The 24,956-nt window shown below is 46.6% G+C and overlaps 16 protein-coding genes and 1 non-coding gene across 17 annotated transcripts; 8 read left to right on the top strand and 9 right to left on the bottom strand.

The window, feature by feature from the left end:
• Nucleotides 1-42: 42 nt before the first annotated feature.
• PICMEDRAFT_95841 (hypothetical protein) lies at nt 43-1,404 on the top strand. Its single transcript, XM_019165108.1, has 2 exons — nt 43-393; nt 506-1,404. Exons 1-2 carry the CDS (start codon nt 388-390, stop codon nt 1,292-1,294), a joined length of 795 nt encoding a protein of 264 aa, XP_019020255.1. The 5' UTR covers nt 43-387; the 3' UTR covers nt 1,295-1,404.
• A 157-nt stretch (nt 1,405-1,561) lies between these two features.
• On the bottom strand, nt 1,562-1,729 carry PICMEDRAFT_22185 (hypothetical protein; the record flags this gene model as incomplete). Its single annotated transcript, XM_019162240.1, has 1 exon — nt 1,562-1,729. A coding segment is annotated over one exon (168 nt), but the record flags the coding sequence as incomplete, so codon positions are not given.
• Nucleotides 1,730-1,923: 194 nt separating this feature from the next.
• PICMEDRAFT_9625 (hypothetical protein) lies at nt 1,924-5,250 on the bottom strand (the record flags this gene model as incomplete). Its single annotated transcript, XM_019165114.1, has 1 exon — nt 1,924-5,250. The coding sequence occupies one exon, from the start codon at nt 5,248-5,250 to the stop codon at nt 1,924-1,926; it is 3,327 nt and encodes a 1,108-aa protein (XP_019020257.1).
• Nucleotides 5,251-5,576: 326 nt separating this feature from the next.
• PICMEDRAFT_9626 (hypothetical protein) lies at nt 5,577-6,932 on the top strand (the record flags this gene model as incomplete). The annotated part of the gene is made up of 1 exon (XM_019165115.1): nt 5,577-6,932. One exon carries the CDS (start codon nt 5,577-5,579, stop codon nt 6,930-6,932), a length of 1,356 nt encoding a protein of 451 aa, XP_019020258.1.
• Nucleotides 6,933-7,152: 220 nt separating this feature from the next.
• Nucleotides 7,153-8,110, top strand: PICMEDRAFT_14624 (hypothetical protein). Its single transcript, XM_019160457.1, has one exon. It carries the CDS (start codon nt 7,316-7,318, stop codon nt 8,018-8,020), a length of 705 nt encoding a protein of 234 aa, XP_019020259.1. The 5' UTR covers nt 7,153-7,315; the 3' UTR covers nt 8,021-8,110.
• Nucleotides 8,111-8,610: 500 nt separating this feature from the next.
• Nucleotides 8,611-10,165, top strand: PICMEDRAFT_14625 (hypothetical protein). The gene has a single exon (XM_019160458.1). It carries the CDS (start codon nt 8,834-8,836, stop codon nt 9,884-9,886), a length of 1,053 nt encoding a protein of 350 aa, XP_019020260.1. The 5' UTR covers nt 8,611-8,833; the 3' UTR covers nt 9,887-10,165.
• A 118-nt stretch (nt 10,166-10,283) lies between these two features.
• Nucleotides 10,284-10,357, bottom strand: PICMEDRAFT_t24. The gene has a single exon. It is a non-coding gene; the product is annotated as a tRNA-Asn (tRNA).
• Nucleotides 10,358-10,903: 546 nt separating this feature from the next.
• On the top strand, nt 10,904-12,793 carry PICMEDRAFT_14626 (hypothetical protein). Its single transcript, XM_019160459.1, has one exon. The coding sequence runs from the start codon at nt 11,112-11,114 to the stop codon at nt 12,705-12,707; it is 1,596 nt and encodes a 531-aa protein (XP_019020261.1). The 5' UTR covers nt 10,904-11,111; the 3' UTR covers nt 12,708-12,793.
• A 19-nt stretch (nt 12,794-12,812) lies between these two features.
• PICMEDRAFT_70714 (hypothetical protein) lies at nt 12,813-13,784 on the bottom strand (the record flags this gene model as incomplete). Its single annotated transcript, XM_019163718.1, has 1 exon — nt 12,813-13,784. The coding sequence occupies one exon, from the start codon at nt 13,782-13,784 to the stop codon at nt 12,813-12,815; it is 972 nt and encodes a 323-aa protein (XP_019020262.1).
• An 82-nt stretch (nt 13,785-13,866) lies between these two features.
• Nucleotides 13,867-15,072, bottom strand: PICMEDRAFT_95957 (hypothetical protein). The gene has a single exon (XM_019165110.1). The coding sequence runs from the start codon at nt 14,754-14,756 to the stop codon at nt 13,950-13,952; it is 807 nt and encodes a 268-aa protein (XP_019020263.1). The 5' UTR covers nt 14,757-15,072; the 3' UTR covers nt 13,867-13,949.
• Nucleotides 15,073-15,388: 316 nt separating this feature from the next.
• Nucleotides 15,389-15,862, bottom strand: PICMEDRAFT_70716 (hypothetical protein; the record flags this gene model as incomplete). Its single annotated transcript, XM_019163719.1, has 1 exon — nt 15,389-15,862. One exon carries the CDS (start codon nt 15,860-15,862, stop codon nt 15,389-15,391), a length of 474 nt encoding a protein of 157 aa, XP_019020264.1.
• A 267-nt stretch (nt 15,863-16,129) lies between these two features.
• On the top strand, nt 16,130-17,390 carry PICMEDRAFT_14628 (hypothetical protein). Its single transcript, XM_019160460.1, has one exon. The coding sequence runs from the start codon at nt 16,176-16,178 to the stop codon at nt 17,244-17,246; it is 1,071 nt and encodes a 356-aa protein (XP_019020265.1). The 5' UTR covers nt 16,130-16,175; the 3' UTR covers nt 17,247-17,390.
• On the bottom strand, nt 17,331-18,224 carry PICMEDRAFT_70718 (hypothetical protein; the record flags this gene model as incomplete). The annotated part of the gene is made up of 1 exon (XM_019163720.1): nt 17,331-18,224. One exon carries the CDS (start codon nt 18,222-18,224, stop codon nt 17,331-17,333), a length of 894 nt encoding a protein of 297 aa, XP_019020266.1.
• A 114-nt stretch (nt 18,225-18,338) lies between these two features.
• Nucleotides 18,339-19,352, bottom strand: PICMEDRAFT_95985 (hypothetical protein). Its single transcript, XM_019165111.1, has one exon. It carries the CDS (start codon nt 19,209-19,211, stop codon nt 18,432-18,434), a length of 780 nt encoding a protein of 259 aa, XP_019020267.1. The 5' UTR covers nt 19,212-19,352; the 3' UTR covers nt 18,339-18,431.
• Nucleotides 19,353-19,492: 140 nt separating this feature from the next.
• On the top strand, nt 19,493-19,924 carry PICMEDRAFT_9636 (hypothetical protein; the record flags this gene model as incomplete). The annotated part of the gene is made up of 1 exon (XM_019165118.1): nt 19,493-19,924. One exon carries the CDS (start codon nt 19,493-19,495, stop codon nt 19,922-19,924), a length of 432 nt encoding a protein of 143 aa, XP_019020268.1.
• A 140-nt stretch (nt 19,925-20,064) lies between these two features.
• PICMEDRAFT_70721 (hypothetical protein) lies at nt 20,065-21,354 on the bottom strand (the record flags this gene model as incomplete). Its single annotated transcript, XM_019163721.1, has 1 exon — nt 20,065-21,354. One exon carries the CDS (start codon nt 21,352-21,354, stop codon nt 20,065-20,067), a length of 1,290 nt encoding a protein of 429 aa, XP_019020269.1.
• Nucleotides 21,355-22,245: 891 nt separating this feature from the next.
• Nucleotides 22,246-24,628, top strand: PICMEDRAFT_70722 (hypothetical protein; the record flags this gene model as incomplete). Its single annotated transcript, XM_019163722.1, has 3 exons — nt 22,246-22,269; nt 22,769-22,987; nt 23,396-24,628. 3 exons carry the CDS (start codon nt 22,246-22,248, stop codon nt 24,626-24,628), a joined length of 1,476 nt encoding a protein of 491 aa, XP_019020270.1.
• Nucleotides 24,629-24,956: the final 328 nt, after the last annotated feature.

Raw genomic sequence — 24,956 nt, forward strand, 5'->3', positions numbered from 1 at the left:
GTAGAGAAGGTGGGGTGGAGCACGAGAGCCAGAGCGTAGAGTGCAAACGGGGGCTGTAATTATGGGCGCAGAGCAGTACTATCAAAAGCGACGCAGCCTAAATCGAGAGAGCCGGTCCAGGTCCAGGACCTGGACGACCATTTCCAAGGCTCTCGAAAGATCATCGTGGAAACGGGCCACGAATGCAGGAACAGAGGGACAATCGACGGCGGGCGCCAGACGACGACGCCAGACGAGGGTAGCCGGGTTTACGGCCGGTGGCTGGTAAGGGCTGCACGTGTGGGATGTGGGGGTGCATGTCTTGACAGGTGGAGAGAGTGTGCTGGGTTTGGGTACAAGGTAAGAGCTCTTACGGTGCAGTGCAACAAAGCAAAGTTGGAGAACTAGATGGGTGTACGTATAGCGGTGGCAGTGGTGGCAGAGAAAGGCCAGACTGACGGTATGAACGGGATACTAACATCGGGGACAATGTGGAAACGGTGTTTCACGCTGTAGGACGGTGCAGAACGACGGAGGAACGATACCATCCCGAACGGAGATACTCAGCTTCTCTCTGAAGAAGCTGAAGGGCTCGGGGGCAGACGCAGGGCCCGGTGGTGGAGGGGCGACGCTAGAGAGAGAGTGGGTGCTGTCGCAGATGCTCAACACGTACAGGTACTGTCGGTTGTCGAAAGAGGTGCTAGCGGCACCGGTGGTGTCTGACAGCAGCGGGTACTTGTACAACAAGGAGAAGGTGCTGCAGTACTTACTGGACAGAAAGAAGGACGGAGGCATTGGTCGAGATGTGCCGACGATTGGGTCGCTGAACGACGTCGTGCAGTTGGACATCAAGTTGCAGGGGAACCGGCTCACGTGTCCGCTGTCGGGCACCACACTGGACATCGACCATGACGGCGATTTGAAGCTGTCCGACGTGCAGTTCTGCTACATCGTGCCGTGCGGGTGCACGGTGAACTCGAACATTCTCCGGGAGCTAGTCGAGGACTCCGAGCAAGACGCCGCAGACCGCAAAGGAGCCGGGGCGGAGGCGGTGAAGACGTGTCCCGTGTGCTTTACGCCGTTCACCCTGTCTAACATAATCGACATCAACCCGCAGGACACAGCTGGCCAGAAACGGCTCCAGCTTCGAATAGACAAGCTCAAGACCGACGGTCTCTACCACAATTTGAAACCACGCAAAACGAAGAAGAAGCGGAAGAGAAGCGCCGAAGCCGCTGCCGACGGCCAGCAGCCGATAGGCAAGGCCGATGGTGCCAAGGCCAAGGACGGCAAGAGGCAAAAAACGCAGGTTTAAGGTGGTATTGGATTGTGGATTAAGCGGTGTATCATGTGGTGGACTATATTAGTGCAGTAGACGAGTTATATACAGAATAGAAGTAAATAAAGATAAAACACAAGATACCTCCGAAAAGCGACTAAGGAAGCTGTGCTGGCAATGGGGTGGGTGATACGTGAATGTAATGAACTTCAAGAAGTGAGGACTGGAGCTGGAGAGAAGTCGAAACTTCCCTCACTATTGCTGCTGTTGTTGCTGTTGTTCCTGCTCAAATGTGGCCTGCTTCTCCATTACCTCTTTCTGCTTCGCCAACCTCTCTTCGGCCATCTTACCGTTCTGATAAAGGGTGTAGCCAACGCCAGCCGACATGTAGACAGTGAAACCAACAAGACCCAAAACCGTGAGTCTGTGCGCAATGTCGGTGGCTCTAGTGTACCATGGATAACCGTTCATTCTTGTATGTTATATATCTATGTCGTTGATATCTTGTACTCCCGAAATTAGGCTGCTCAGCAGCTTATGCCATCTTCTTCACATACCCCCCTGACCGTACCTCTATAACTTGTATCCCGCCACGAGGGATCGCAACGAAAAAGAAAAAAAGATCATGATTATTTTACAGATAGAATTCTAGGGCGATCGGCGTCCTAAGCAAAACCGCTTACGTACGCACGTCTGTCCAACTCGTTGATAACGTCTCCGTCAAGATATTTGACATGTTCAAACCATACCAACATGGCCACCAGATACCCGTTGCGCTCCTCTCGGACCTCTCGGGAGAGCTTCCGCTGGTGCTTCCGGTTCTTTTTTGCCCATTTCAGCATCCCGGGTTCCTCGTAGAGACGGCTGTACTCGATGGAAAAGGCCTCGATATCTTCTCGTTCCTGCAGCCTGAACGATGTGAAATTGTTGGCATCACTATCCCCTGAGGCTGCTGAACCTCCCTGTTCAGAATGGTCATCTTCGCCGTAGAAAATGAAAGGATAGAATTTTGTGGTCAGTGGGTTGACACGCACGTCAAGAAGCCGTAAAGTCATACGAACACGTGATGTATAGTCGGTGATGTCCTCGATGTTTCTAATTTCATTTCCCAACAGCTTCAACTGTTTCAAATGTCTTAGCTTCTCGAGTCCGTTCAAATTCCTAAGCCGGTTAAAGTTTAAGTTCAAATCGATCAGTAATGGAAAAAATTCACTGAACTTCTTGGGCAAAGCTTCCAAATCCATGGCAGATATGTCTAGGATATTAACGCTGGAAAACCTATCCTTGAAAGTAGGAAGTGCTCTAGGTAACACCCCACCAGTCAAGTACAAACTTTTCAAGTTATTGCTTTGTAGGCTGAACCTCAGAAAACCCTCGACACTCTTCTCCTCTGGTATATATCTTGCCGAAATCTTCTCGGTGTAAAGTGATATGTGCCTTATGTTTTCGGCAAAACATCTATCCAGCTGAATCTCCTTTGTTTCTGGGAATTCTGATAAGTCAATGTCTTCATACAAGCTATTGTTGTTTAATGAGATTCTTCTTAGGTTGAAATGGGGAGTCTCAACGTATTCCTCTTCTTCAGTCTCCGAGTAGAGTATACGGGTGATGCTGTTGTTATTTGCCGACAAGTTTACTAGCTGTGGCAACTCGCTGAGATTGATAAGCTCTGTAGTTTCGTTATCATCAATTATGAGGTCTTCCAAAAACCATAAGGTATAATTCCTGAAATCTAATTTCCCTCCAATCTTGTTATGCGACAAATTCAGATAATGTAACATTCTAAAGTTTTCTAGAAATTCAATACTCTCCACTTTGTTATTACTCAAATTTAAGCTTGTCAAGCTTTTCAAGTCTTTCAAACATCGCAAATCTGTTAATTCATTATGGCTTAGATCTAAAACCTGCAAATGCTGAAACATGTCAAATTTAGCACTTATACTGTTGAAATTATTATATGCCAGATTCAGAACTTGGATCTCTTTTGGTATTCCAAAGTTTTGATTTATCTCATTATGCGAGGCATTGAGATACCAAATATTAGGAATCATTTTGTCCAAGTGATACAATTGTTTCAACTCAAACTCACTGAGGTCTATTTCTTTGACAAAATTCCAATCCTCGGCCGGGTAGGACTCGCTGATTGCTTCAACTAAAAGGCCATCCGACACAGCAAAAGATTCATTGAATGGAGTCTCTGCATCAATAGTATTATTGGAAGAGCTTTTACTAGTATCAGTTGAATCAAAAGTTTCTTCGTGGTTTATTTCTCTGGCGTAATTGGCATTACGAAGAATACTATTACTTGTCCTATCTGGGTCAGAAATCGATATATTGTCCAAACCATCTTGAATTTCGATATCATCAGTATAGGACGAATTGGTATCATATTCATTCTTCAAAACATACTTTTTCAACTTCTTGTCATACACCTTGTTCTTATACTCATCTGCAGGAATGAAATTCAGACCTTTGGGTTTGTTTTTTACTGCATTGTTATTTCCATTAGAATCATAAACAGTAGCCTTATCTTCTACAGCTCTAAACTGGGATCTTAATTGGGGAGGTCGGACATTGAATTCTGCATTGTACGGTTCAGTTTCTGAAAGTATTTTATGTTGATCATTCGGTATGTTGTATGGTGAGCCTTGATTAAGTGCTAATTTGGGACTGCTTCCATCATCATCATCATCATCATCATCATCATCATCATCATCATCATCATCATCATAGGTGGTTTTCCCATCAGCAGCAGATTCACTGTTGTCACCAATTTCATTTCCTTCATAGTCATCATCAGCTGAAGTGTAGTCAGATTGAGAATACGGGGCAGCAATGTCGGTCAGCGGGATCTTGTGTTGTTGAAGCCCCTCACGAATGTTCTCAAAAAGTTGTTCTCCGTCATGTACAAATTTTCTCGTAGTTGATGGAAAAGAGCTAAACTCTTCGGCGTCAGAGGTCACATCAACATTGTTGTTTGGGTTTTCAACTCCGGAATCATTGCCGTTGCTTAGATTGTGATTATCTTGTTCTCTCTCTGGACCGTCCTTTGTGGTGTCTGTCAATTTTCCTTGTGCTTTGTTCAGTAAGCTTCCGCTGGAAGAGCTTCCGGTTAATATTTTGTTATACAACTCTTCTGATTGTTTGATAACTTTGGGTACTTTGGTGTCATTTTGATGTTCATTCTCGAGCTTTTGAGGTGAGAGTTGGTTCAGCATGTTATGCATCATAAATTTGGTGTAAGTATTCTGACGCACATCAAAAAGCTTTAAGGGGGAATCTGGCGTCAGTAGATCTGCATTATTAATGCCATGAATTTTGTTGAATTTATTAGCAAAGGTGTTCGGTATAGTTGATTGAGTGCTTGGTAGATCTTTCAATTTATTGTTGTTGATCATTTTGAAGAAGTTGTCCTCTTTGTATTTCCTCCAATCTGCTAATTCCTTGGCATTTGTGTCATTTTTCCTCAGGACTGTTTCACGTACAGTAAGTAGTGGGTTGGGTATCTTTTCATTGTTGTCATTGAGGTCATAGTCAGTAATACCGTTAACAACGTCACTGATGTAGTTACTGTTTTGCTCCGGCCAACTTTCTCCTCTCAAAATAGATGGCAACCACGATTGTTGCATTGACGATGTGTCATCCTTCATTCTGTCTATGCTGCTGTTCTCATCTGAGACCTGATCTGTTTCTTCAATTTCGTTATCAGCTTTGCGGTTAGGCGCAAAATTCGGGTTTACATAGTACATATTGATGTTGTTGTTGTTATCGTTCTTCTCAAGGCGTTTGGTGGCACTATCCATAACCACGCAATCATCTGTATTTACATTTTCGTGCTCCGTTGTGTTTTCTGCATAAGAGACTTGTGACCCATGGTTGGCAGTAAGATCTTGAGCTGTGTTTGCTGTGGATATATCATCATCTGCAGGTTTTGTGTAATTAACGGATTGGGCAGAATCAGCTTCTAAACGTTCGCTGATCTTTGTGGACATTTCCTTGACGTCTTCCCTGTACGTCTGCACCTGAAATATCGTGATAAACGTGAGCTGTGCTGTAGTCCTCGCTAATTGAAGATCTAGCTGTAGTGATTGTCATGTTTCAGATCAACATAAATAAAGCTCAATTCATGCTGCAACTTGGTATCGACGCGTCGCAGTGAGGAAAAAAATATTATGCTATTGGTGTATGCAGTTTACACCATGGATAGTCCGATGCTACTAGAGTGGTTACTTCTTAACTTCTGGTAAGGCTCACTACTAACTTTACCTGTAAGATAGCTTATAGAAGGTACTTTCAGATTGTTAATAAAGATTTCAGAATGTTTTTGAGAAAGGTTCAAGCCAAAAAGCTAGTGACCGAAGATTACAGATTCTTTACTAGAAGCTTGGCTGATAAATATCCAAATGATGATGATATCGAAGGTAGTTATATGAAGAGAAGACTTCAACAGTTGGCGGAGGAAGCACATCCGTCTTCTGCAGATCCAAATGCTGGGAAAATCGAAGATGCGTTTCCGTACAACAAGATTGAGATGCACGCTAAGCTTGACAAGATTCAGAACGATCCTTCGAACTTCCAGTATCAGCATCAGCAGGCGATAGGCGTGAGTAAGCTTCCAGCTTCTGCAAGCAAGCACACAAGAGATATAGCTCTGTCTAAGCCGTGGACCGGAGTAGAAACTCATTATGACGCGTCATTACGGATGTTGAATGATTCGATCAAGCCGATGAAGGTAAAGAAAAGTTCGAACACCATCATCACCCCACCACAGCCCATACGAGAACGGATACACGATGCCAGGGAAGGGGCATTGGATTACCGGCTTGCGAAGATCTCCAATGGCGGAGGGAAGGGAAAAGCCGCCAAGCAGAGGGGAGAGGATGATGATGAGTGGGCCGAAATGTACAGAGAAAGGCTTCTTGGGCCCTCGATGCTATTGAATGACTCATTTGCATCTGTGGACAACAGCATCAAGTCGTTGGCGGACCAGCGGATCATGGATGCGCAACGACGTGGAGAGTTCAAGAACATCAGGAGGGGCAAACCGTTAGAAAAGGGATACGGGTCCACGGAGAACATGTTTGTAGACAGGACGGAGTACCACCTCAACCAGATTTTGAAAAGGCAGGATGCGTTGCCGCCTTGGATCGAGAAACAGGGCGGCTGTGACTTGCGTATTTTGCGGTTTCGGGAAGAGCTTGACAAGGAGTGGCTACAATGGGTGCTCAACCGTGTGAAGGGCAAGTTCCCTGGGGCCAGTGAGGAGGAACTCGTTGCCAGGATGGCGACGTATGCGAAGAATGAGCTGGAAGACACCCCGGGGGGCGAGAGGTTGAGAGGCGATGCGTGGGTGCAGACGAGGAGACGCCATCTGGACAGCAAGCTCCGGGACCTGAACGACACGATCCGTGGGTACAACCTCCAGGCACCCTTGGCGTCGCAGAAGCTGTACTTGCTTTTGGACAAGGAGCTTGCTGGGTGCTACAAGCGGGTGGCGCCGCTTCTCGTGGAGGCGTTCAAGAAACATCTTCGGGGAGACGATGGCGGGGCCACTGCGGACGCAGACGCCGCCACCGCTGCCACACACAGCTACTCTGGTCTTCCGCAGCGGGAGAACGTGTACCAGCACGAGACGGAGTCGCTGGGCAGCATGTTCAAGAAGATGTTCTGGTGAAGAGGGCTGCCATCGATCCGCTCGGCTGCGGTTCCTCGGCCCAGCCGCCGCGATAACAGCTCCGGTGCGGAGGAGTTCGCTGCGCTGATGCTGAGGAAGCGGTGCGATAACGGGGGGAAGAGCGTGGCAGCTCTATGTGAACGGAGACGGGAGGAAGCTGAGTCAGAGAGGGTCTGGCCTGATTGTCAGCGCAACAAGGGGTACGCTTGCACGGGGGCACGGGGGCACGGGGGCACGGGGGAGCACAGAATGCACCAGGTCCACGCAGACGGGCCACAACACCGAACAGCAACACCAGGGTCTTTTGCAGCACATTTATAGACACCCTGCGTACCCTTGCACATACACATACGCATACGTCCGCACACACACACACACAGGCGATGAACTTTGAGACAGACACAGACACGGGCCCCGCGGGCACACACCTGCTGTCCGAGCTCGCCGCCCTGCGTGGCGACATCCCGTTGGACGAAGACGCCTTCATGGCGGGCCTGCTGGGCGACGGCGCACAGGGGAGAGCGTTCTTCGACGACGTCGGCACAAAGGCCGGGGGCCCCGACGGCCCCGCGGGCCCCGCGGGCGACCTGTCCTCCGTCACAGGCTGCCACTTCCTCTGGGAGGGCACGCACGCGTGCCCTGACGGCGGCGCCTACGCAGACGTGGAGGACGCCCGGTACGAGGACCGCTCGTACGCGGCGACGCGGCATCCCCGCCGAAATGGAAGATACCGGCGAGTGCCCGGCCACGGTGAGGGCAGTGCAGACACCGAAACCAACCCCGACGCAGACGCCGGCCAGCGCCTGCGAGAGCCGCAGCACTGCCGGGAGCCCGGCGACCCGGACCAGCTCGTCCACGAGGAGCAGATCACGCCCACGTACATCAACATGATGTTCAACGCGACGTCGATGATCCCGCTGGCAAACGTCGGCCGCATGCTGAAGGACGAGCCCATCGAGCACGTTGCCGACGAGTACGACACGGGCTGCGGCCACCGCGACGGCGACCGCACCGCCCGCTACAGCAACGACTTTGGCCCCTGCATCCCTGTCGTGGACTTCTACGCCATGAACCTGAAGATCGGCTGAGCCCACGGCGCAGCCTCCGCACCACTGTATACATCGCACCACCGCTAAACCAAACACGCAAAACTAAACAAGACTTGACTAGTCCAAGCGACATCACTCCTCCGCCGCGCCCCTTGCCCCTTTTTTGCTCCGAGCCGCCGATCGTCCCGGGGCCGCGAGGCAAAAAGAGCCCCGCGGCGCGCCCCTTCGGCGGCCTAGACCAGGAATGCCCGGGGCGCAATACGCGTCGCGACGCGACGCGCCCACACGCGACACGCGACACAAGCAACGCGCCGCCGTTTTCAGCATCGTTATTGTCTGCAGCAGCGCGTCCGGCGGCGAGACCTGGGCAGGCTCGCTCGGGGTCCTCCTTGGGCAGCGCGGGCACCTCGGAAAGGGAGTTTGTTTGTGTCTGGTGGGGTAGCCGTGCATGCATGCGCCAACGTTTGTTTGCATTTCTGAAGCAGGTGTGTGCCACGGCGCCTGCTGCATTGGGCAACCAGGCAGGCCCGGTGGGCCCCCTTGTGGCTGGCCCGTCAAGCGTGTTTCATCCCCGTGCTGGAAAACGCAGGCCGGTGTGTGCACGATCCGGGGCATGTATATAAGGATTGCGGGCCCCACAGCAGGCAGCTACCTGTTGGAAACGCAATGGTGTGGGGTCTGGTCGGGCCTGCTGTTGGTGTACTTGTGATCCATCCAGCTTGTAGACCTCTCCACAGCCAGCCGCTCAGCTAGTCATTCACTTGATCAGCAAACTTTTCGCTCCACCCGAAGATACCCAAACTCCTGCTTCCCTGCATCTAGATACCCTTCCCCCTAGCTCCAATGTCAACCATGTCCGAATCCGAAGCAATGAAGATCTTCTTGAGATCCCCTGTCACACAAGACATGATCCACCACTTGGTGACCGTCACGCTCCAGATCTTGCCCTGCGAGTCGGCGAAAACCATCACCGAGGCCCTCCCTTCGCCTCCAAACTCGCCCCCAGTCCTCAAGACAAAGCCCTTGCCTTCGTTGATGACCTTCATCACCAAGTTGGTCAGATACACCAACGTGTATACCGGCACTTTGATGGCCACCATCGTCTACATGAACCGCTTGAAGAAAAAGCTACCCAAGGACGCCAAGGGCTTGCCTTGCACCAGACACAGAATCTTCCTCGCCTGCCTCATCATCTCCTCCAAGAACTTCAACGACTCCTCCCCAAAGAACAAGCACTGGGCCAAGTACACCGACGGGCTCTTCAGAAGAGAAGACGTCAACTTGATGGAAAGACAGTTGTTGATGCTCCTCGACTGGGACATCCAGATCGACAACGCTCAGCTCGTCCACGCTTGGAAGAGATTCTTGGACCCAATCAGGTCCGACTTGAAGAAGGAGTCCAGAATCAGAAACAACATCTCCAAGGGCATGCTCGTCGGCTCCACACAGACCATTGTTGTTCCTCAGGAAGTAGACTCCTCCAGCTCCAACTCCATGTTGTCTGCCTCCAACTCCATGAGCTCCATCCACTCTAGAGCCTCCTCCGTCTCCACATCCACGAGCTCTATCTACTCCACCCATTCTAGAAGCTCCTCTGTCTCCTCGGTTGCCTCCTCCACCTACCAGAGCAACAACATTGCCCAGCCAAACATGCTCAAAAACGCTTCTCAATTCCCTGGTGGACTTGACAAGCACATGGGCAACTTGTACACTAACCACAGCAACAACAATAGCAACAGCAACATTAATATCAATAACAATACCAATAAAAACAACAACCAGCAATTAAGCCAAGCTCTCAAATCTCTGAGCGCAAACACTCCTTTGAGCAACTACTTGAAATCAGTAGCAATGAAAGAAGAACAAGAGCTCAACGACTTGATCAAGGAATACTGTGGTTATTGATTCCATTCATTAGAACAATTTCAATTTCGTTTCTTTATTTTATTATATTTTAGACTACCTCGTTTACGATACGCAAAGACCTTCTACTCACCTAGTAGCTGGATCATTTTTTTGGAGCTTTTTCATCTTTTCTTTCCATTTTCATTTTCATTTTCATTTTCATTTTCCTTCTTTTCTCAACTTACTTTTCTCACATTTCAACCATAGATCTTTACTACCGGGTCATTTACACTAAATATTTATACTTTCCAAATCTATATACCTTAATAAAACTCATGCATTTATTATCATACACCATTGATCCAAAGCTGGGGTAGGAAAAACTACATTTTGGTCTATGACCTAAAAAGTTGGACTTGCTTCAGATCAATTCAAGAGTAAAAACAAAAAACAAATCCGACCGGAGTGAGGGTTGAACTCACGATCTTGCGATTAACAGTCGCACGCCTTAACCAACTTGGCCATCCAGTCTTGTACGAGAACTCGATTTCCAGCCGTTTGTATGATATTGGTGCTGTACCTACCTATCCATATCTTTAGGGCTCTGTATTTAGTTACTACCACACTGAGCAATTACAGCATTTTGTTGAGATAAGATGCCGAAGCCAATCATGATCGAGTGATAAGAGATAAGAGTCTTATCATGATAAGGCATCTTAAGTAATCTAAAACTGGAAAGTTAGCCGCCATGATAAATGAATAATGGCAAGTTTAACCGAAGGTGTAAGTGTATAAATACAAGAGGTTTGTCCCTTGTATTTATGTTTGAGAATATTAGTTTGTAGGCTAGTTATATTAGTTATAAATTAATAAGCAACAAACATAAGAAAAAGTGAACATATACAATGGATATTCATAATAGAATAGCTAGATTACAACACATTTATCACCGCCAAACAGCTACTAAAAGTAAACTCTCTCATGGCTTTCAAAGATATCCACCGGTTCTATAGCATAAAAACTAATGTGTTAGGCCTCATCACTCCCCCAAGGTGAACTATAAAATCCAAAAATGCAGTCGATCGGCGCGCAATTCTGTTTTTACATGATCATATTCTAATTCACTTCAAGTTTTTTCCCTACACTAGTTCACAACCCCTTGACAGCTGACAAGTGCATAGAAAACTTACTTTCTTCGGAAGAAATCCTCCCTCTCAGTTCTACAGCAGGAGCAAAAAAGAAATAAAGAAGAGGACAGGATAAAGACCTCAGCCTGGAAAATAACATGTCGTTCAACGTTTCATCCTTCTTTTCTCCTGCAGAGGATACCTTCGTAAACAAGAGAAGCACGAATAAATCTTTCAGTTCGAAAAACCCAAATATGTTATCCTCTCTGCCAGCAACTGCAGACGGTAGAAATGAGCCCGAAACGGATGAGGTCTATGAACGTAGTGTTTACCCAGAAACATCACTTGCTCATAATCTTTCAGCTACCCCGATTTCACCGTACGTGCCAATCAAATCTCTGGTTGAATCTCCCTTCAAAGCGTCACATGCTCATGCACATTCAACACCACTGGTAGGCTCCTCGTCATCATACTACAATAGTACAAATGGAATAAGAACTCAGACGCCTTTGAAACAGGACCCAATGAATGCAGATTCATTGTTGAAGATGAAAATAAAGGCCCATCAGCAACAATTCCAGGATAACATGAACGTCATGCAAGCAGGATTCAACCTTGCTGACAAGCAAGTGAGTGAAGAGACATACCTCAATTCTGCTTTTAAGCCTAGAAGATCTACAGCAGATGTATCAATGACTCACTTGAAAGACATAGGGAGCCGCAAGCCTGGAGACCGTATCATCCCTAACGGCAATATAAGTCAAGGGAACACTAATGGCATGAAGCTTCCACTAGAACCTCTGCGGATGCCAGGATATAACGATAATATCAGTAAACACATGTCTGACAGCAAGGGAAATATGTCGGTATTACAGAATCTGGATGATCCATATGTTGCAGAAGCATTAGGAAGAATCGTCAATAAAGAACTCGAAATGAGGAAACTGTTATACGGAACGTTGACATTTTTGATTTACAGATTTCTAAGATCAATTATTAGATTATTCGTATACACAAACCCAGTTCTTGCAAAGAGCCTAAGAGCTTTGTCCAAGTTGATGAGGGATTATTCGAGTTCAATTCAGAATGAAAGACTAGCTTCCTTTGTCAAATGGTTATCTCAATTGTTCACCTTTGAAAGTTTTCTGAGAGTAGGATCATATATCGAATACATGATGAGCTTTATACTTGGAACCATGATAGTTGCTACACTTTACAGGCTTTTGAAGCCACAAGACAAATGTTTAGATTTGCCTCTTACTAGAGCACAGAGAAAGATCTTAGGGTTGACAACGGACAGTAACGACAAGTCAATAGAGGGTCAAGATTCAAAAGAGGGCGATAACGTTGAGAACGATGATGATGAAGAGGAAGCAATACTGAAAAAACTGCTCTCATCGTCACCACAGAGGATAGAGAAACCTACCCGGGTTTTCATGCCTGGCGATCAAGGCATAGATGATGTGATGGGGTCTCTGAATAGTCTTGCCATTGGTAATGCTATGCACAATGCAGCAAATGTAACCTGGAGTTCTGGAATGATACCTAAGGCAAACAGCACGAGCCCAGGTAACATGGAAAATATAAGGACTCAGCTAAGCCAAAGAAACGGCTCTGTAATTGCAGATCGGAATTATAGTGATGGGCGGAACAGCAGGGACTATCTCTCTCCCAATGGGAAATACATGTTTGCGGTGAACAACGAATTGAGACAGCAAGGCGGTTTTGGCGCCTCTAACTCCAGCTTTTACTGATGTTAAAAAAACTTTATGTAATCAATTACCTTGAATAGTATAATGTTAAAATTATAAAACGAGCCAACCAACCGGCAAGGAAATGTACTAATTACACAAGATGACTCATCTTGTTTGATCGTTTACAGGCCAGTAGCCAGGGAACAAGAAATGCATCTTCTCTAAGACGTCTTTATCCCTACCGTTTTCTGAAGTGCTGACAGCCATCTTCATGGTACCTTGTAAGTCATTACCAATCTCTCCCGATTTAATCAAAGGTTCCAATACATCGATCAAACGCTCAGAAAGTAAATGTGCGTTTCTCGAGTTGGACTTGAGGTTGCCAACAACAGTTTCAACGGTGACTGGTTCAGCATCTTCTCTCCACGCGTCATAATCTGTAGACATGCATATCATCTGATATGCAATTTCAGCCTCCCTAGCCAATTTAGATTCAGGAATGCATGACATGTTGATAACAGAGCCTCCCCACGACTTGTACAGTTTTGACTCTGCTCTAGTCGAGAATGCAGGACCTTCCATACAGATCAAAGTCAAGTCATCACCATCGGTATTTTTCGAATGCAACTTGTGTCTACCATCGTGAACGCCCTCCTCATTAACGAGAACGTCGTTGCAAGTTTTGGCAATTATATCTCCAATCTTTCCATCAAATGGATCACCGAAACCTGCATGCGCAACAAAGCCTTTCTCGAAGAAGGTTGACTTCCTGATACCCTTTGTTCTGTCAATGATTTGATTTGGTATGACAAAATCACGTGGACGAATGTGTTCCTGCAATGAACCAACAGCGCTGAAGGCAATTATAATCTTAACACCTAGAGATTTTAAGGCTGCAATGTTCGCCTGTGATGGGACATCAGTAGGTAACAGGTTGTGGGTTTGACCATGTCTTGCAAGAAAAGCAATTGGCATCCCCGAGGCCGTCTTGGAGATAGTAATTGGGGAAGATGGATGGCCCCAAGGCGTTGAAACTGTTACTTTTGCTACCGGAATTAAAGAATCTAATTTGTACAAACCGGTTCCACCTATAATGGCGAGTGGAACCTTTTCGTTGAATGTGTGTGGGAGGGACATGATTTTCCTTCTTACTTTGAAAATTGTGGTTGCCAAAACGTAGCCAACGGCTGATTCTTCATCTACTTTACGACAAAGACGCACAAGAAGTACACCAGGGGCGAAGGCCGGCGTACACTTACTTTTTATCCTCCCAGGGTCCCTCCTAAATTACATATCACATTTCTATGTGAAAAAGTCCTCCGGGACAATGTGGCGCAAACCGAGCGCACGTGCAAAGTTCACATCGGAGTCACTGAAGTCCTTCTTCCTGCCAGCAGCATCTCCAACGAAAAAGCTCACGTCCAAAGCTGGGGTTCCCGGTGCCAAGTCACGCTGCAACTGCTTCCACATACCAGTGTTAGGTTTGCGAAATTCGTCGTGAAGCTCTGGTGGGCTCCCGAGATGGGCCTTTTTGTCAGCAGCACCTTTCCTCGTGGCAGCGTAGGCCAGGAGTGGCACACCAGCTAGTGCAGGGGAATTAGCTATCTGGTTCAGCTTCTCAATAAGTGTGTCCAGGGACTTGGACGGGGTTGTGGGTTTGGCGGTGTTGACCACACTTCCCTGGTTAGTAAAAACAACGATCACCCTGGAGGTGTTGGCCGGTGTATCCGCCGGGAATGGTTGCTCCAGCCAGTCGGCCACCTTCTTCGGCACATTCTCATTCCACCACTTCCAATCGTCAGCCGAACGGGAGAACTTCATTCCTGTTTTCGTCTTGATGAGAGTGTCGTCGAGGTCAAAGGCAGCCACATGGAAAACTCTTTGCTCTGAAGAACCCTCTTTCTGGGATTCGATGAGTTCCTTGGCCCTTGGTGATATGTAACGTAAACAATGTGTTCCGAGGGATTGGAACCCATATTTCCGATTGCATGTGGTTTTGTGGTGGAGCTGCAATTCACTGATAGGCGTTTTGGGCACAAGTAGGGCAGCCTTTTTTTCAACCTTCGGGTTTTTCCTTCCAGCTGAAGCAGGAATCTTACTTTTCGGCATTCGTCGACTCTTTCAACTAATTATTGTTCCTACAATAAAAACAGGTATGCGAAAAGGTGGTACTAGACCACTTACCAGGAAGTTGGAAACATTTTTTGCATTTTTCTCCTGGTGGCTTGTGACTCAGTTCACGATCTCCGGGATCCTAATATGATTGGGCGCTAGTTCTCACCAAGCTTTTTTGGGACACCTTACGTTCGAATTATCGATAAAAACGAGGAGAGGGGTGGTTGGCTGCAAGTGCTCTGTAAGCTATCCTCACTACATATGTCTCCATTTTGGGTTCAGCTGGAAGTAAAGGGAGAAGAACAGACAGCTCATACTTTACCAAGAGGTCTATCTCGAAAGCGCAAACGCATTAGAGCTTAGTTGATTCAACTGTTCAGAATTTGCACGCCAAGAAACGCCCTGCCATGGATAACGGTAATCTAACTAGCGTCTAGTAGAGAGAAAATAAAATCTAGAGTGGATAAAGAACACACTGACCAGAGCTTATCGATCTCCATGAACTAACCTCTTGTTAATGTCGAGCTTATAGGCTTATTTAGTGCTATGTATAAATATAACTATGTACAGTCGGGATGTAAAGGCAGTGGAGCTTCATAGTTCGTCTAGGCCGTTGTATAGAGGAATCAGTAAACTCTGCATAATAACTCTCCAGCTACTTGTTTTTTCACAGCCTCGTGTAAATTTATCACCTCCTTGGCACCCTTTGGTCTCACAAAAACAATTTCACCTGGCATCAACGGCTTGACAAACCTAAAGCTGTTACCAGATGCAAAGGATCTGAGGTCCTCTGCTTCGGCGTAAACTCTTCTATTTGGTTTGGAGATAAGTTGGAACTTGGATAGCACTGGCATTCCCTGTCTGTATTTCATGCCGAGCCATAAACGACGGGTAGACACATTATCTGGAGTCACCTCAACTGGTGTAAGATCAGGTCCGTTCTGTGATCCACGCTGTAAGCTGGAGATGAAACCTTCTTTGTATAGTCCAAATGCAATCTGCAAGTGTAACCGCGTATATGGAATACTGGCTAGAGGAGCCTTTGCCATGGAGACATTTTGCAGATGAGCACATACATTAGCTAGCTGTACGAGGGACATTGTAGATGCTGCCTTGGTTGTCGTGATTGTCTGTCTTCTAAAAGTTTTTGTCGTAAATCATTTCCAGAGTGCCCTGTAAACGTTACCAATTATCTCACGTAAAGTGAACATTCATGATCGAGAAAATGAAAAAAGACGAGAGCCTTGCATCGGGCCGGGTAACTCGAGAAGTAGTGCTGCAACTTCTTTGTGACATCTTTAACATGAGATTCGAGGCCTACAAGGAAGGTTCATCGGACCCTTCTAACTGAGTGTAACAGCTACAAAGAACAGGTTTATTCGTCTCCTAGATCCATATATTCATAAAACTATCATGCTACGTTGGATAACGGCAGGCATTTCGAGAACTTCTGGAGCGTTATCGGCTTTCAGACAGTCGAGTCCTTTTAGGGTTACAAGAATCAGAGAGATCAAAAACGGAATCAGCAACAATCCAACAAGATACGCCTCTTCCTGGAGAAACGAAAGAAAAACAGATGATAAAATTGAATTCAAATGGTTTCTTTTAGTAGGTGTCTTCGGTACCATGGTTTACGTAACGGTGATGCAAAGAATTAAAGAACAAGATCATAGCAAGAATATTGAAAAGTACAAGAAAACTTTCACAGAGGAAGAATGGACCAAGTACATTAACGAGATACAGAAGAAACGATTAACATTAGAAGCAAAGGAAGAATGTTACCTCATCCCTTATACTTTTAACAGCCAGAGCTATGCTAAGGCGATCTCTTCAACAGTGGATAATTTGGGTGGAGCGGAGAATGTTGGTGTTGTTGACCTGAACTCATTAGTGACTGCGCAATTGAACGATCCATTAGGGAAGGCGAAATACCATATCTTGCTTGCGCAATCATTGGAGGCAGAAGATGCTAACGCGCCAGGTTTCAAGTATACCTTTACCTATAAGTTAAAGCCTGGTATTTTCACACAGATTGTCAATGATGAAATATTGAGACTCAAATCAGAAAACCCATCTTTGGGCAGATTTGTAATCTTAAACTATCCTCCAAATATCAAAGAAGCAGTGAAGTTTGAGCAAAATGTTTGCAATAAGGACACATTACTCGTCCTTGATAACAAGTTGGCCGATTCCGATATTGTTCAGTACTTCGAAACTGTTGACAAAGTCATCAGCTACAAAGATCTTACTAAGAAGAGCCCGTTGTTTGTTGATGCAAAGGCTGCACCAGCAGTGATCCCTGAGAGCGAACCGATGAATGAAAGCAGCGTGGTACTCAAAGTTCTTCCCAATGAAAAACCCACCGCTGATGCACCTGCAATAACCAAAGCACAATATAAGCTCAGAGAGCTTCAACAGCCAATAAGGGAATACGGTGAATCGGATGTGGATGTGATTAACAGACTAAAAAAGTTACAAAAGTAATTATGCTACCTCTTCTGATCTGTATATAGATAAGTGTGTTATCATGCATGTGTATATAATCTTTTTCATTTCGTGTGTATATCGTCATTTTAATATTTCAACGGCTTTGCTCGTATATGCAGAGTCTGTATTCTGGCACTTCGAATGGGTATCGACACTAGCAGACTTAAGAAAGTGCGTTTTTTGATCTCTATTTATTGCCCAAAAAGTCACCAAGCCAATATTTTTCATCTTGGCAAACCGAAGAACCTTATCGAAATCGTCTACGGTGAACTTGGAGCCATCATCATTTTCTCCAATCATTGGACAAATTCCGATTTTTTTCCAAAGATCATCACTACCATTAGTCAAATGTCGAAATTGCTTTAACTGCTTATAAACGACACCAAGAATTTCTAAATGTTTGTCACCCCATGTTGGTGCATCCAACGAAGTGTAAAAATCCATTAACATCAAGTTTATTAAGCTGATCTTCACGTTGGCCTCCTCGAAAGACTTTATTGCAATCAGAGCATCAGAGCTTAAACCTCCTTCAAATTCAACCGGTAAAGTTAACGAAATCCACAGCTGTCTTTTCTTGGTCAATAACTGAATAACCTTGATCCATCTGCATACCTTTTCTCTGGAGGTAAGGATTTCTCCTTCAATATCCAAATCTATCATATGGATGTCCAATTGACAAAGCAATCTTTCTAATTTAACTGCTTCATCTTCGGCACTCAAATGCGGACTCGGGAAAATTCCCGTTGCCCCTCCGATACTAAGTATAACGTTGATTTTAGACTTATGTGCATCAATGTCTTCCTTCCATTCCAAGACCTCTTCATATCTGTCTTCAGTTAGAAAACCAAGTGTTACACTCGGAACTCCGAGATCAATGGCATCCTTGAGACAACATGTCCGATAGCTTTTGCTATTGTAGTGTCCCCATGCAAAGATGTAAGGTGAAAATAAGGGAGAATGTTTGAGCAAAGACATCAGGTGTTTATTGTGTATATTTTTTCTTGGGAATGTTACTTACTGTAGATGGTTGTGTTGCCTAAGACTACAACTCAAAAAAACAGTAGGAAGAGGGATATCGCAAGAAAGATTGCCGTAAGTCAAAAATGGGGCATATTGAGATGTGGGCGCAGTTTTCATCAAATTTAATTATAGCATTAAGCGATCAGTACACATTAGATTGAGCTATACAGTAGGGTGTTCGTTTATGGAGTCTACTTTGTCGTCATAGACGTGGAAGGCATTGGGCGTAGAGGAGTCTGGATAGTAGGAATCATCACGACTTTTCAACTTCGGTAGTAAGTTTTTCACTTGGGTATGGCTGTTCGAGTCCGACACATATTTGTAGAGACGGACACGGTTCCTCTTCGGAGGAGTGACATAGCTCGGCACCATGAGCCGTTTTCCCGGCTTCACAGAATTAGAAAAAGAGTTTGTAGACCAAGGTTCCTTCAACTGCTGGATCTGCATCAGAGGTTGCAAAGGCCCCTCATGTATATAGCCAGGAAAAGAGTTGATGTTAAGGTCAATAAGGGCCTTTCTAGCGTGAGTGGACTGTCTTTGGTTTGGATTAGGAATACAGGGAGCCATTATTTGGATATTCTCCTTATTATCAGACTGAGTATCTAGCTTGTTATCTGATCCATTTTCTTTGTCGGAAAGGTGGGTATCTTGAAAGATCGGGATGATGTGTCTTGGGGATGATGCGGGAGATTTGGATGCAGACTGGTTTCTGGCATAAGTAGAATCTTGGAAAATTGTAAACGATTGTTCTTGGACAGAGGGATGGTTCAGGGATGGCGTGTGCAACAGCTCTCTTTTCGCTGGGGAAGAACGTGCCTTTTTAGTTGGAGAAGAAGTAAAAGCTGATTTCTTAGTAGGAGAGTCTATTCTTTTCAGGGGCGATGTTGAACGTGACCGCTGCACATTGGTTGACTTCACAGCTAAAGGTTGTCGTGGCTGCATTATTTAGTATATGGGTATCGTTTGTTGCAATAGAGTAGATGTAGAGACTGAGATCTGGCAAGAAGAGGAGTCGATGAGAAAGAAGAAGATGAGAAAAGAACAAGCAGCTGGGGTCAGTCTGTCAGCACTGCAGGGGCTGTACGGAAGCACCGATAATAACATAATAACAAACGCGTCATTTTTTTTTCCGCTTTTATCAGCAGTGGAAGATATGCCTCTGTTAAAAGAAGGATTAGGAACTAACGATGGAATGATCACAAAGATCTCCTACAGGACCCAGCATGGAGAATGGAAAGAACCAGTATGGACGTAAGACTTGGGATGTGGATGCCTATGCCCGAATCGCCAAGGAGAGGCGAGAAAATAGGGGCCATAATGGCACGAAAAGCGGTGCCAATGTGATACGAAACTTAAAGAAAGAAGATATTTTACGTCAAGCTGTCGGGGGCAGAACTGGTGAAAGCGAAGCAGTGGATGGTGAAAGCCAGTTTGGAGAGGACAACAGTTGGTTCACGTGCCAGGTGTGCAGACGACGATTCAAGGATAGTCTTAAGTTGTCCGAGCACCTTTCAAGTAGAATGCACCGGGAGAGGCTAAAAGAACTGAAGATAGAGACTTCTGTGGAGAGTGGCGACGACCACAACACTCCGATCACCCTTGATAGAGTGAAAAAGCATTTAGCGGTTCTTGCCCAACGAATGGCGCAGAAATAGGGGGACAAGGTTCTCTAGTATAGTTTGATGATTGGGAAGTTAGTAAGATTTTCTGTTTTTTTTTGATTTTTGTAAAATTTTATCCATGGATTATATATATATAAAGTACAAAATGTTCTGTCAGAGATTTCTCGGAACTGCTAGAGTCCTAAAAATCTGAAGGCGTACATAGAGTAGACGGCAACAGTGGGTATGCCAGCGTAAACGATGAACTTCACAAAGATTTTTGTGTCGGTTCTTGAGATGAAGGCAAAAGGCGGTTCTGGAGTGGTTGTCTTCACGGTCGGTTCATTTCTCAACTTTCTGATCAAGAATGTGAAAAGCGGTTTTGCGATTGCTTTCCAAATCATGACCAAGGTGACACCGACGATGACACGCATGAGGGTGAGGATGATGCCTGATCTTGCCCACTCGTAGTCATGCTTTGCAGGATGCGTCTGGTAGATGTCCATCAAAGTCAAGGAAAGGCTTTCTGCGGACTCGATTGGTCTCATTGAGTTATCAGCCAAGTCCTTACCGAGAAGCACTGCAATGAAGGCGATGGAGTCTTCGAAGCAGGGGCAGGGTTCGACCGGTGTTGGATGGAAATAGATGAGGGAATAGTAAAACCCAACCAATAAGAGAGGCGAGATTTTTGTGAGTAGGGTGTCGTTGTTGGATAAGAGGGTGTAGTCCCAGAAGTTCTTTGTCGCCATTCTCAACAATACTGTGGCTATTCCGACTAATGCTCCGGTCACAACGTCCACCAAGCCGTGCATTCCACAATATAGTCTTCCCACTACCAGAGTGATCCAGTAGACTACCAAGGACACGTAAAGAGACTGCTTGACGGGGGCGGAGAAAAAGTCGTTGTTGTAGATATGCAGGAATAGAATGATACACACGGAAGTAGCATTTGCCGAGTGTGAGGAGGGGCAACCGTATTCTTTGGCGGTGTAGTGGCTCATGGTCAACCTCTCCAAGGGAGGGGAGTGGGGCCGAGGCAAGCAAAGCAAGTCTTTCACTGCGCCGGTCAAGTAGATGCCGAGACCTAGCACGAGAACCAAGTCTCTAGTGAAGTTCAAGGAGCCTAGCCACACGCCCATGGGAAGCATGATCACGTAGAACGTGTGTGAGCCGACGTTTGCCGTGAGGAGGAAGTACATGGTGAGCCAGTGGGAGTGGAACTGCTGGATCTTCTCCAGAAGCGGCAACTCGAGCTTCACCAACGGAAGCAACTGCCGTCTCATGAACGCAGCGTAGAAGGGGAGTCTGCTGTCGTAATAGGACTCCGGATGCAAGCCGACGTCGTGTAGGTGGGTGTCTGTGAGAGCCTCTGAGTTGAGCGGCTTGTCGTCGGTGTGTCCATGGCCGTATCCATTGCCGGTGCCGTTGCCGGTGGCGGTGGACCCATTGCGGGCGGCAGCAGGCATGTACATCGGTTTGGGCATGTCGGAGGAGGACAGGTGCATCACGCTTTCAATGAATCGCAGCTAGGTGTGTCCAGCGGGCATGTATCTTCCAGGTCGGTGGAAACGGCAGCTATACAGAAGATATCTGGAAAAGTTGCCTAGCGCTGGTTTTCTGTTTTTGGGGTGCACTGGCTGGAGAGGGACACGTACGGGGCAAGGGGCGCATGAAAAGCCGGCGAGCAGGACCTGACGTTGCGGGGGTAAGCACGGAGGAAGGAGCACGGAGGAAACAACAATGGCCGCCCGTGCAGAGACAGGCAGCAGGGCCACACCGGCTACTCAAGCGTGTTCCGTGTTGGACTGACCACAGCAGAGTAGGCCTGCCAGATTGCCGCCTCGGGCCTCCCCAGAGGCTTGGTACATCTTGGCTGTTTACCGTGTGTGGCAACGTCTTGGCGATAGGGGCCAGCGGCGCGAGGCAGAAAAAAGGCGGACACCCCGATGCGGCGACGGAGCACGGCTATGTACAGAATAGGCCAGTTTGGGCGTGGGCGCAGGCGGGGCGCGTGGGCGCGTGGGCGCGTTGCACGGGTCGAACCGAGGGCCTGAGACGGCGGGGAGCGACAGGGGCGGCGGCAGCGGCGAGTCACGTGCGGGAAAAGAAGGAGTGTGACTGCTGTTTTTTGGGTGCGCCAGGGAGTGTGTTTTTTGCACCCCGCGCACCGCACGGTGGTGCCGCGGGTTCTGGATTTTGTGGAAAAACGAGATTTTCACGTCTGCAGCGGGTGCGGGCAGTGGAGGAGCAGGAGTAGGAGGAGTTGAAGAGATATGGTACTGGCTGAAGAGAGAGAGCACGGTGTCGCAGGCTTTTCCCTGTTTGTGAATCTCCTTGGCTCCGTTTACGAGACACACACACATACACAACCAGCCATGGAGAACGATAAGGGTGAATTAGTACGTATCTGCCCCACTCACGGAGCAGTAAGGCCAGGAGCCGAAGGAGACCCGAGGAAGAGAATTCCAACATGAACGGAAGATAGCAGGGCCCCCAAATGAACCGTGTGGAGCACGGACAGCACGCCAGATGGACAAGACGTCGGGAATGTGCACCTGTGAAATAAGCCCCTGCCCTCAGAGGACGCCAAGTTTGTGCACGACAGCTGGGATGCGGGCCCGTCTCTGCGAAGTCGACGGAGAACCACAAGGACTTCGACGACGACCATGTGGCACCTGCACACCTGCCGCACCTTTTCAGCGGTAGCTCCAGTCCCCAAGATGAAACATTGCGTATGGTGTACACAGACATGCACCAGAAACGGCCCAGGCCTCCAAAATGGACTTACTCTGCTCCTGCTCCTGCTCCTGCTCCTGCTTTTCCACACTGCAAATCAGTCACCGTTGAACCAGTATACTAACATGTCTCTTTTTTCCCTCTCCCCTCCTTTCCCCCCAGGTCGAATTATACATTCCAAGAAAGTGTTCTGCTACCAACAGAATCATCAAGGCCAAGGATCACGCATCCGTCCAAATCGCCATTGCCAACGTCGACGAAGAAGGTAGAGCTATCCCAGACAGCAACACCCTTTACGCATTGTCCGGTTTCGTCAGAGCAAGAGGTGAGGCTGATGACCAAGTCAACAGATTGGCTCAACAAGACGGTTTGTTAAACAACGTCTGGTCTTACTCCCGTTAAGACTGCCCCTGTGTCTATCTTCTATATATATTTAGTTTAAAGATAATATAACATAATATAGCAACTAATCAGCAACCCATCCATCCTCTACCCATCCATTACGTGTCTGCATACCGAACGTCCTGATCCCCTTTGTACGTGGATTATTTCAGCCAAAGTTACCCGGCCTAAGCTGGAGGGCGTTCCACCCTCCTGTTTTTCTTGGTTTTTCCAACTGCAAATTTTTTTTTCTAATTTTTCCACGTTAATTTCTAATTAACTGATATTACTCCCCTTTTCGCCTCTTCCAGAGAGACTTTTCTACTCCTGTTCATTTGCCATTACATTTTGTCTCTGCTCTATTTTCCTCTTTTTCCCTGACCTTTTGCTCTTTTGATCTCCTCCAAGACCAAGTACATATTAACCAACATGTCTACTGAAGCTACTGAAGAAAAGCCATTGACAAGCGTCGATGGTACCATCGAATCAAACTACGATGAAGTCGCAACTACCTTCGATCAAATGAACTTGAAGCCAGAAATCACCAGAGGTGTTTTCGGTTTGGGTTTTGAAGCTCCTTCTGCTATTCAGCAAAGAGCTATCATGCCAATTGTTGCAGGTAGAGATGTCTTGGCTCAAGCCCAATCCGGTACTGGTAAGACTGCCACTTTCTCCATTTCTGCATTACAAAGAATCGACGAAAAGGAAAAAAAGACCCAAGCTTTGATCATGGCCCCAACAAGAGAATTGGCTTTGCAAATTCAAAGAGTCGTTGTCTCCCTTGCTTTACACATGGACGTCACTGTTCACGCCTGTATTGGTGGTAAATCCGTTGGTGAAGATATCGAAGCTTTGAAGGCCGGTGCTCAAATCGTTGTCGGTACCCCAGGTAGAGTTTTTGACATGATTGAGAGAGGTTACTTCAAGACCAAGGACGTCAAGATGTTCATTATGGATGAAGCCGATGAAATGTTGTCTGCTGGTTTCAAGGAACAAATTTACAAGGTTTTCCAATACTTGCCAGAAACCACTCAAGCCGTTCTTTTGTCTGCTACCATGCCAAAGGACGTCTTAGATGTCACCACCAAGTTCATGAGAAACCCAGTCAGAATCTTAGTCAAGAAGGACGAGTTAACCTTAGAAGGTATCAAGCAATTCTACGTCAACGTCGAAAAGGACGAATACAAATTGATGTGTTTGATTGACTTGTACGACTCCATTTCCGTTACCCAAGCCGTCATCTTCTGTAACACCAGAAGAAGAGTCGAAATGTTAACCGAAGAATTAACCAACCAAAAGTTCACTGTTTCTTCAATCCACTCCGATATGTCTCAACAAGACAGAGACAAGATTATGGCTGAATTCAGAACCGGTTCTTCCAGAATCTTGATCTGTACCGATTTATTGGCCAGAGGTATCGATGTCCAACAAGTCTCCTTGGTCATCAACTACGACTTACCAGATAACAACGAAAACTACATCCACAGAATCGGTAGATCTGGTAGATTTGGTAGAAAGGGTGTCGCCATCAACTTGTTGGCCGACAAGGATATCACTAGAATGAGAGAAATCGAAATGTTCTACAACACCCAAATCCAAGAATTACCAGCAGACATTGGTGATTTGTTCAACAACGACTAATGGTGCTGTAATGTATGTATATCTTCTGTATTTATGATCGATTCTCTTCCTACCAGCCTATTGCCATCACTATTATTATTTATATAATCCTCGTCATTTCCATTATATAACTAACACAATTGGTTTAGCAACTTTATACACGGGTCTTTTTCCCCAGGTGCTCAAGCCCCCCACGTCGCGGGGAGTGGCTGACACTCCCGAGAGATTGCGTACTCGATCTCTGCTGGTGCAACGACTGTCTGCCATTGTTATAGAAGCATGATGCAATCTTTGGGGGAGAAGGGCAGTAAGAGGGTGGCAGCTTCGTCGAGGAGACACGTTCGGCAAG

The sequence above is a fragment of the Pichia membranifaciens genome (genome assembly GCF_001661235.1).
Source record: "Pichia membranifaciens NRRL Y-2026 unplaced genomic scaffold PICMEscaffold_1, whole genome shotgun sequence".
NCBI lineage: Eukaryota > Fungi > Ascomycota > Pichiomycetes > Pichiales > Pichiaceae > Pichia > Pichia membranifaciens.